The following is a 10597-nucleotide window of genomic DNA, read 5'->3' as shown; positions in this document are numbered from 1 at the left end:
TCTGCCTGCCTCGGCCTCCTGAAGTGCTGGTATTACAGGTGTGAGCCACCGCACCTGACCGGAGTCTCTCTTGTTGATTACCTCAGCCAAAGTGCCTTCTGAAATAGTACCACAGATGTGTGCTTCTAGTTCTGTTTGTAGTAGAGGGCATGGCATGTACCGTCATTCACACTGCCTGCTCCATCTGCATCCCCCTCACATCCAGCAAGAGTTTTCCTTTACACAGGGCTTATTACTCCTCTGCTGATCACTTGCCAAGGCCTAAGTGGCCTTTGAAGATCAGGCCCTGCTTAGCTCTGGGCTCCTGTCTCTCTTTGATGTCCTCTCTACTTTTCTCAAACCTGTCAAAACTGGATTGGGACTCCGTGGCACTGGGGTTGGAAACATGCTTTGTCTGCATCTTCCCAGGGTGGCACTCAGGCCTGCACTAGCTAAGGTAGCACTGCGGCAGGGTCCAACACTACCTTATCGTTAATTTGTTTATTGTCTGCGTCCGCTAGAGCTGGGGTGAAGAGGGCAGCCAGATCAGACATGGGGAGACCTGGGAGGCTACGGCATCTTCGGTTTTGGGCAGTGCTGCTAGAAACCACGAACATTATTCATCTTGCAGCATGTGTGCACATGGGGTGACCCGGGGGCCTCCTCGAATGCAGCGTCTACGCCTAGGGAATGGACGCACTATTACCAGTTTTGCCCTGGGAGGATTCATCGGTAACCTACCGAGCACAGAGGCCGGTGCGCACCCACGGAGAAGCCCGCGCTCGCGAGTCCTCCTGGTGCTGGGGCCCCAGGGCATTCAAGACCCGCCGACCGTGAGGCGGGTCAAGGAGTACACAGGGTGCGAGTACGTTAGTCAAAAGCGGGGTACGGGCGCGAGCCACAGGCACGGGAACCTCGCGCCGACTGGAGCCCTAGGCCCGACGACGGCAGGTAAGCGGAGTGGAGGCACACATGGCTGGGATGTGCCCCAGGCACCATCCGGGTGGCTTCTGGCGCGGGACGTCCGCAGCCCCGCAGCTCCCAGGACGCTAGACAATCTGCGACTGATCAGCTTTGGCCGGTTTGGTGATAAAGGGGAGACAGGCCCGCGGCGAGTGGGAACGCCTGAAGGCTGTGCCTCACCTTTCAGGTGGGCCACGGGCAAACCGGTAAGAGCCTGGGGGCAAGGGATAGAAAGACGACCACCTCATTACTACCCAGAGCTCGGGACTCCTATGCAGTCCCATAGGGAACAGGCGGCCGCCATTCCCCTCCCCCACGCTGGCGGGTAAGGCTAAAGAACGGTTTCTTTTCTTTTTTTGAGACGGAATCTTGCTCTGTCGCCCAGGCTGGAGTGCAATGGTGTGACCTTGGCTCACTGCAACCTCCTACTCCTGTGTTCAAGTGATTCTCCCGCGTCAGCCTCCCGAGTAGCTGGGATTACAGGCGCCCGCCACCACGCCCAGCGAGCTTTTGTATTTTTAGTAGAGACGAGGTTTCACCAGGTTGGCCAGGCTGGTCTCGAACTCGTGACCTTAGGTGATCCACCCGCCTTGGCCTCCCAAAGTGCTGGGATTTCAGGTATGAGCCACCGCGCCCGGCCTGAGAACGGTTTCAAGGAAACTCCCAAATTCAATAGTCGCGGGAAGGCGCAGGCGCAATAAAAAGCCGGGCGGGTTTATGGGTGCGGATGCTGAGCCCAAAACCCAAGCGTGTAATAATCCGCCGGCTGGAGGTTGGGTGCGGGGGTGGCTCTTGAAGTTACGCTTGAGCTAGAGCTCTTTGTGGCGCAACCGGGCGGTGCGGGCAGCTGGCTGCGCGTGTGCAGAGCTCGCACAAAAGGCCTTAGGTTGTGCAGGCGCCCGCTGGCCGGAGTCGCAGAGGGTTCTCGTTTGCAATCCAGCGACCCCCGTGGGTGCTGTTTTTGCGAGGATTGTTTGTCCCCATAACTCTGGGAGGGCCACGGGGACCTTGGCGAGCTGCGGGCTGCCATCCAGAGCCGTGAGTGGTTCGCTGAATCTCCGCACCGCCACTGAAGCCTGCAGGCTGCGCCGCCTCTGCTGTGTGAGCAGTCGGAGGAGGCGGAGCGGAAGCGGCCGCCGCAATTTCCTTTCCTCCACGTTGGCTCTCGGCCGTGCCCCCGACGTCCGGGGTGCCGACAGCTGCTGCTCAGGACAGCTTTGGGGGTGCGGTCGCCGGACGAGAAGATGTTGGGTGTTGGAGTCGCCGGGGTGGGTGCATCCGCCCGGTTTTTGCTCCGTGCGGGGGCGGTGCGGGCCCGGGGGCACCTCGGAGGCGGAGGACAGCTTAATTGGCCCTCTCAGGTCTGGTCCTCTTCCCCGCCTTGCATTTTGTTTCCACGCCGGACTGCGTAAGAGACGATGATGTTGGACACCGAAGGTGGAAAGGGGATTCGTGGTGAAGGTCTGGGGCTTGCCCTGGTCTTGCTGGGCAGATGAAGTCCAGAGGTTTGGTGAGTTAGAACTAGGTCGCGGGAGTTCGAGGCCGGGGCGGGCGGGCAGCCGGGGCGCCCTTTGGCGAGGTGCGGGCGACTGCATTCACCGATGTGTTGCTCGCGCCCTGCCGGCCGCTGTTACGCAATGGAAGTTTCGAAAGCCCCGCCCGTCCTCCTGGCCTTTGAGAGTGCATCACGTCTGGCAGATTTTGTCTTTACTTACCTTTGAACACCAGCTTTTCTTTTATGGGTGTCTTTTTTTCTTCTGAGTTGGAGTCTCTGTCACCCAGGCTGGAGTGCAGTGGCGCGATCTTGGCTCACTGCAACCTCCGCCTCCTGGTTTCAAGGGATTCTCCTCCCTCAGCGTCCCGAGTAGCTGGGACTAGAGGCGCGGACTACCACGCCCGGCTAATTTTTGTGTTTTGGTAGAGACGGTGTTTCACCATGTTGGCCAGGCTGGTCTCGAACTTCTGACCTCGAGTGATTCGCCCGCCTCGGTTTCCCAAAATGCTGGGATTACAGGGGTGAGCCACTGCGACTGGCCCGGTGTCTTATTTCGAGAGGATAAATTGGCATAGGTGGGATTTCCTCCTCAATCTTGAGAAAACCGCCGAGTAATTATACAAATAATAGTAATGTTTTGCAGTATCTTGAAATGTAACATCTTGTTTCTAGTTTTGATGTTTCCTTGAAAAGGAGCATTCTTCGGAAAGTTAAAATGTCACGTCTTAATTTCAGTTTTCCTAATCAAGATTTGGTAATTGAAGAGTGTTTGCTCATTTAATTCTTAACCTGGCTCACTATACAGTTGAAGACACTAAAGCCCAGGGAAGATTTTTTGCAGTACATAGGTTTCCTGAGTATTTTCTATCAGAATGTCCTTGTTCCCATTATTAGACTGGAAAAAAGAAGTCAGACTGATAAAATTCTATTTGGATGAAATTGACAGCTTTTGGCAAGACGTTTGTAGTATTGACTTAACTATGTGAATTTAGTGTCAGTAACGGAAAACGACCTGTAAAACAAGAACCAAGTACACTGGAAGCCACCTTGCAGGGGGCAACACTGGGTTTGGGTTCAGCCCTGCAACTTGGAGCATTTTAGCTTGGTAACGCTGATCCCCTTTGAGGTGAGTATTGGGCCTGTAATTTGGATTTGAATGAGAAACCGCGGTGTGGCTGCTGGTAAGGTACAACTGACAAATGCGCCAGAGCAAAACAACTCGCAACAAAGCACGTTTGCTGTAAAGTCATAAAGTCCAGCCTTGATAATGTTCAGAGAAATTGATAAAAGATGTGTGATGTAGACATGAGTAGCAAGGACTTGAGAAGAATTCATTCTGAAACTGCTTTGAATATTGGATGTCGTTGATGGGTTGGAAACATATCACCTTGGGAGTGAGGTTTTTTTTTTTAATGGGAGTTCTAGGAGTTGGTAATATCGTGGTCATTATATATAGGCTGAAGGGGTGGCCTGCCCCTCCACACCTGTGGATGTTTCTCTCGTTAGGTGGAACGAGAGACTTGAGAAAAGAAATAAGACACAGAGACAAAGTATAGAGAAGGAAAAAGTGGGCCCAAGGGACCGGCACTCAGTATACAGAGGACCCGTGCCAGCATCGGTCTCTGAGTTCCCTCAGTATTGATAATTATCTTTACCATCTTATGAAAAGGGAAGTGGCAGGATAATAGGATCATCGTAGGGAGAAGGTCACAGTAAGACATATGAATAAAGATCACTGTGACATGAATACGTTTAAGGGAAAATACTGGGCCTTGATATGCATATTCAAACATCTCCATAAACCTTTGTTGTGCATAAAGAGCAGCATTGCCACTAGCACGTCCCACCTTCAGCCCTAAGGTGGTTTTCTCCTTTCTCAGTAAACAGAACATACAATCACCAAGATGTTCCATTGCCCAGGGACTGGCAGGAGACAGATGCTTTTCTCTATCTCAACTGCCAAGAGGCTTTCTTTCCTCTTATACTAGTCCTCCTCAGCACAGACCCTTCACGGGTGTCAGGCTGGGGAACGATTAGGTCTTTCCCTTCCCATGAGGCCATAGTTCAGACTATCATATAGGGAGAAACCTTGGACAATACCTAGCTTTCCTAGGCAGAGGTCCCTGCGACCTTCCACGTGTATGTGTCCCTGGGTACATGAGATTAAGAGAATGGTGATGACTTTTAACCAGCAAGCTGCCTTCAGGCACTTGTTTTTCTTTCTTTTTTTTTTTTTTTTTTTTTTGAGACAGAGTCTCGCTCAGTTGCCCAGGCTGGAGTGCAGTGGCACGATCTCGACTCACTGCAAGCTCCGCCTCCCAGGTTTGCGCCATTCTCCTGCCTCAGCCTCCCGAGTAGCTGGGACTACAGGCGCCCGCCACCTCGCCCGGCTATTTTTTTGTATTTTTTTAGTAGAGACGGGTTTCACTGTGTTAGCCAGGATGGTCTTGATCTCCTGACCTCGTGATCCGCCCGTCTCGGCCTCCCAAAGTGCTGGGATTACCGGCTTGAGCCACCGCGCCCGGCCCAGGCACTTGTTTAACAAAGCACATCCTGCACAGCCCAAAATCCGTTAAACCTTGAGTCACCACAGCACATGTCTCTTGCAAGGACAGGGTTGGGTGTAGGTTAACAGCATCTCAAATACAGAACAAAATGGAGTCGCTTATGTCTACTTCTTTCTATATAGACACAGTAATAGTCTGATCTCTCTTTCTTTTCCCCACAATAGGCTTCACAAGTTACATAATTTGTAGCGGGGACATGGAATAGACATTTCTTCTGTGTCACCCAGAGGTGGTTTCAGGTTTTAAATTATGTATTAACGGTTGTTTTCTTTCCAGACTGCAAAATTCAAAATGGGGCAGAAGGTATAACAGCACTGACAGAAGCTGGCTTTGAGAGGATGAGGTGTGATGCTTATGGTGGAGGTACGTGAGGATTTGCAAGGTTCGGCAAGTAGTCTGTTCCTTTGTCTTGGTGTTTTATTTGATTGATTGTACTTTGTCTTTCAGGGTATGGAGGCTTGGACGATTACAATGGCTATAATGATGGCTATGGATCTGGGTTAGATTTGGAAGAGGTAAGGTAAGAATTGAATTTCTCTGTTGAAGGATGCTTACACTGTTGTTCATCTAGACCTCAATTACTGTTTTTCAGGAATGTCTGATCACAGATACAGGGATGGTGGCTCTACTTTCCAGAGCACAACAGGACACTGTACACATGTGTGGATTATGTTACAGAGCTACTGACAATGAGACATGCATAGATTACCTTACAGAGCTCCTGAGAATGACATTTATAATGTAAGTGTAAGATGAACTCACAAGTCAATATTTCAGTATGGCAGTAAAAGTCTGAGCCTTATTCTATAAAGTGAGCACTGCGTTAGAAATTTTAGTTTTATTTTGTAACATTAGAAAGTTGATTTAATTCTTGGAAATGCCTTGTGTTGTAGTTTTTTTCACCGCTGAATCCTGAGAGAGTACACATTGAAATTGGTCCTGATGGCAGAGTAACTGGTGAGGCAGATGTTGAGTTTGCAGCTCGTGAAGATGCTGTGGCAGCTGTGTCAAAAGACAAAGCAAATATGCGGAAGTGTGATTGAGCATTTGTGGGCTCTTAACAGGTGATTGTGTGACTAACATTTACAATTGAGAAATAGAAAAATAAGGATATTTGAGAAGTTTCCTCTCCAGTAATAGATTAATTCTTGGGGGATGGGGGGCAGTGTGTTGAAGCAGGTTTGGATTTTAAAAATTAGTATAACAGGGATTTGTGATGCGCACATCTTGAAGTATATATCCTTAATTGACAATGTAGATGAATATGTAAAGGCTAGATTTTGGAGTTAAAGTAGATGACCTAAGAGAAGTAGCTAGAATTTTCTTTGCCAAAGTATTTGAAGTTCACAGATCTGCTTGTTTAAAAACTTTATAAAAGTGCTTATCCTGTTTTGTTTCACCAACAAACATTTTCAAACTTTTTTTTTTCTCATTTCAGAACACAGATATGTAGAACTCTTCTTGAATTCTACAGCAGGAGCAAGTGGTGGTGCTTTTGGTAGCCAAATGATTGGAGACATGGGTTTGCGTAAATATCGTTAGTTTCTTTAAAAACCAAAATGTTTATATATGTATAAGTCAATTATAAGTTAAGTTAATCTATTTATTTAATAAGTTTAGCATAACAAATTTAGTCAAAGAGAGCAATTTCTTGATATTTGAATTTTGTATTTGTCTTTCTTAAATCCTTGTGAGTTACGAAGTTCCTTAGGATAGATATTTCAAATCAGATTTAAGTACTCTTGGGGAGGGGACTACAGAGTGAAACTACTTAAATTTTCTGAGTATAAAGGTTAAATCTAAAATAGCAAAACAGGATTAAGATAAATGCGGGCATAATTAGGTGTACTGACATGCCTTTGATACATCAAATTAAGGAGGAAACCCCACTAAATCCAGTCAAGCAGTTTCATAAGATCTTCACAAAATGCCTCTACTTATGGAATCATTTGGAGTTTAGTCCTGCTGAAGTGTATACCATTAGCACTTTGGTTTATCAATATTTGACTGGCTGAAATGATGGATAGAAGGGTAGCCTGGTTATAGACAGTAGGCAGAAGGAGGCGGAGGGGTTATAGTAATATAAGATCAATACTGGAAAATCATAGAGAATTACAAGCCCGGTACCACCAGGTACTACATTACATAAGGAACAAGGTTCTAATGTTTTCTTAACAGCAAACCAGTCCAGTTATGATGGCCCAGCCAGCCAGCAGCTGAGTGGTGATTATGGAGGCGGATGTGTGTGGTGGCCAGAGCAGCATGAGTGGATACGGTAAGCCTGTTTTTGTTTTTTTAATATACTTAGAATAAGTTTTAGGCAGATTTCTTTAGTTGGGAAGATGCAGGCTCCTTTTTGGTGAAATCGGGTTATTACATGTATGCTTTCAATCCAAATGTAACTATTTTTACTAGCTTAATTTTCGGAAACAATCATTGGGAGGGGGAAGTATTTTGTGAATTAAAAACTAGTCATTGCAGCTGGCTGGGAATAGTGGCTCACGCCTGTAATCCCAGCACTTTGGGAGGCCGAGGCAGGTGGATCACGAGGTCAGGAGATCGAGACCACCCTGGCTAACATGGTGAAACCCCGTCTCTACTAAAAATACAAAAAAATTAGCCAGGCGTGGTGGTGGGCACCTGTAGTCCCAGCTGCTGGGGAGGCTGAGGCAGGCGAGTGGCGTGAATCCAGGAGGCGGCGCTCGCAGTGAGCAGAGATCACATCACGCCACTGCACTCCAGCCTGGGCGACAGAGCGAGACTCTATCTCAAAAAAAAAAAAAAAAAAGAAGAAAACTAGTCATTGCAACTTTGGTGGAGTACTGTCGAGCCAGAAAATATCTGCCTTCATTTATTAAAACGTTAAATAAAATTGTTTGCTTTTTTGTCTTTTGGTTAGCATTAAATCAATTTTAGATGGAGGGAGGATTTGAAATAGTAGAATGGTGGTTGGGTTCAGGACCATATGTATTAGTCAGTTAACCTAGGATTGGCTTTATTTATTTTTTTTCAATTGGTCTAAAGAATGGTGATTTTGGTATTATAATCTTACCCCACAAAATCCTTTTGCAGACCAAGTTTTACAGGAAAACTTAAGTGATTTTTCAATCAAACATTGCATAGGTAAATATTTTCTCAAAAAATATAATTTAAATTCCCAATAGCAAATATTGATATGTTGTAATAATATTTTCTATAGCAGTCAATGCCTCTGACTTAACTCCATGGAGGCTGCCATTTGGGCACAGTGAGTTGCCTTAGTCCAACTTGGTTGTCACACTTCCTGCCCACCATGAATAGGAAAAGCAAGAGACAGGAGTTCTCCTGTGTTTCCTTTTCCCAAATGCCATTTGAGGGACACATTGTGAATGTTTATGTTAAATGTTTTAAAAAGATGCCTTGTTTAGCTTTAAAAATATGAAGTAATTTTGCAATTTTTGAAAAATACTAGTTTTCCTTTAAACTTAATTGTTCACGTTGATCCTAAAGAATCCGTTAAAATGGTAGCACAAGAGTCTGGCAAGTTGGTACTGCAGAGAAAAGGGGTTAATTGAGGCTTGTTTGGAGTCGGGATTCCCCTTTCCCAAACATGCGTCTCACCACTTGGACAGCAGCCATTTGTACTTGTATACTTTTTAAACTTTTTCTTGGAATACTATATTTTATTTGACTGGTAGTCTGACATTACTCCTAACTTGTCAAATTGATCTCTTTGCAGGTAACCAAGGAGCAATGAACAGCAGCTACTACAGTAGTGGAAGCCGTGCATCTATGGACGTGAATGGAATGGGAGGGATGTCTGGCATGTCCAGTGTGCGTGGGGGATGGGGAATGTAATTGATCGATCCTGATCACTGACTCTTGGTCAACTTTTTTTTTTTTTTAATTTTTTTTTTTTTTTTTTGAGACGGAGTCTCGCTCTGTCGCCCAGGCTGGAGTGCAGTGGCGCAATCTCGGCTCACTGCAAGCTCCGCCTCCCGGGTTCATGCCATTCTCCTACCTCAGCCTCCCGAGTAGCTGGGACTACAGGCGCCCACCACTGCGCCCGGCTAATTTTTTTCTATTTTTTAGTAGAGACGGGGTTTTTTAAAGAAAAAAAAAACTTCAGTTTAACAGTTTCTGCAATACAAGCTTGTGATTTACGCTTACTCTAAGTGGAAATCAGGATTGTTATGAGGACTTAAGGCCCAGTATTTTTGAATATAGTACTATCTACGATGTAACAGTGAAGCTGAGTAAACTCAAGTTAGTTATAGGATATACTTAAGCAGTAAGCGTATTTAGGTAAAAGCAGTTGGATTATGTTAAATGTTGCCCTTTGTCACCTTACATTGAACACTGGATGCATGTTGAAAGACATGCTTTTATTTTTTTGTAAAACTCAATATAGGAGCTGTGTCTACAATTAAAAGTGAAACATTTTTGGCATGTTTATTAATTCTAGTTTCATTTAGTAACCTGTGAGGCACATAAGTTTAAGCCTTTTTTTTTTTTTTTTTAAGTTAATGGGAAAAATTTGGGGGCCGAGTGCAGTGGCTCAAGCCTGTAATCCCAGCACTTTGGGAGGTCGAAACGGGTGGATCACGAGGTCAGCAGATCAAGACCATCCTGGCTAACACGGTGAAACCCCGTCTCTACCAAAAAATACAAAAAACTAGGTGCGGTGGCTCGCATCTTTAATTACAGCACTTTGGGAGACTGAAGCTGGTGGATGGCTTGAGCCCAGGAGTTCAAGACTAGCCTGGGCAATATGGTGAGACCCCCCCTCTCTAAAAAAAAAATTAAAAAAAACGTAAAAAAAAAAATACAAAAAACTAGCCGGGCGAGGTGGTGGGCGCCTGTAGTCCCAGCTACTCGGGAGGCTGAGGCAGGAGAATGGCGTGAACCCAGGAGGCGGAGCTTGCAGTGAGCTGAGATCCGGCCACTGCACTCCAGCCTGGGCCACAGAGCGAGACTCTGTCTCAAAAAAAAAGAAAAAAAAGAAAAATTTGAGATGCAATACCAATACTTTAGGATTTTGGTCTTGGTGATTTTGGTCTTGGTGTTTGTATGAAATTCTGAGGCCTCGATGTAAATCTTTCATTGTAGTGTGATTTCTTTTTAGGTATATTGCGCTAAGTGAAACTTGTCAAATAAATCCTTTTAAAAACTGCACTGTGTCTCATCTGTGCTTCAGTGCCATGTGAACTGAGTCTTGGTGTTCTGTGCTCACATGGGGCCCAGGGCCACATCTCTGGCTGTGGCAGAGCAGCTTGGCAGTTGAGGCTGTTGTATAGATGTCTCCAGCTCACAGATGGTTCCCTCCCCTCCCTCCTGAGGAGGAGTTCACAGATGGTTCCTTCCTCCCGCTCCTGAGGAGGAGTTCACAGATGGTTCCCTCCCTGCCTCCCGAGGAGGAATCCAACTCTTGTCTCAGGCTGGATTGCAGTGGTGTGATCTCAGCTCACCTGTAATCTTCACCTCAGGCTGAAGCCATTCTCCTGCCTCAGCCTCCCAAGTAGCTGGGGTTACAGGCGCCCGCCATCACTCCAGGCTAATTTTTTTGTATTTTTAGTAGACACTGGGTTTCACAATGTTGGCCAGGCTGGTCTCC

The 10597-nt window shown here is 46.5% G+C and overlaps 1 protein-coding gene across 4 annotated transcripts; it reads left to right on the top strand.

Annotated features, from left to right (window-relative positions):
- Positions 1-611: 611 nt before the first annotated feature.
- On the top strand, positions 612-10158 carry LOC103216790 (uncharacterized). 4 transcript variants are annotated; one of them, XM_073019102.1, is made up of 8 exons: positions 612-2210; positions 5281-5367; positions 5452-5519; positions 5576-5745; positions 5898-6068; positions 6443-6532; positions 7183-7279; positions 8723-10158. In XM_073019102.1, the coding sequence occupies exon 1, from the start codon at positions 612-614 to the stop codon at positions 1269-1271; it is 660 nt and encodes a 219-aa protein (XP_072875203.1). In that variant the 3' UTR covers positions 1272-2210; positions 5281-5367; positions 5452-5519; positions 5576-5745; positions 5898-6068; positions 6443-6532; positions 7183-7279; positions 8723-10158. The 4 variants fall into 4 exon arrangements, with proteins under 4 accessions (XP_072875203.1, XP_072875202.1, XP_072875199.1 ...); XM_073019101.1 differs by having other exon boundaries at positions 612-2452; XM_073019098.1 differs by having other exon boundaries at positions 612-5367.
- Positions 10159-10597: the final 439 nt, after the last annotated feature.

Source organism: Chlorocebus sabaeus, chromosome 9, assembly GCF_047675955.1.
Source record: "Chlorocebus sabaeus isolate Y175 chromosome 9, mChlSab1.0.hap1, whole genome shotgun sequence".
NCBI classification, from domain to species: domain Eukaryota; kingdom Metazoa; phylum Chordata; class Mammalia; order Primates; family Cercopithecidae; genus Chlorocebus; species Chlorocebus sabaeus.
This window is presented reverse-complemented; position numbering and strand designations above follow the sequence as displayed.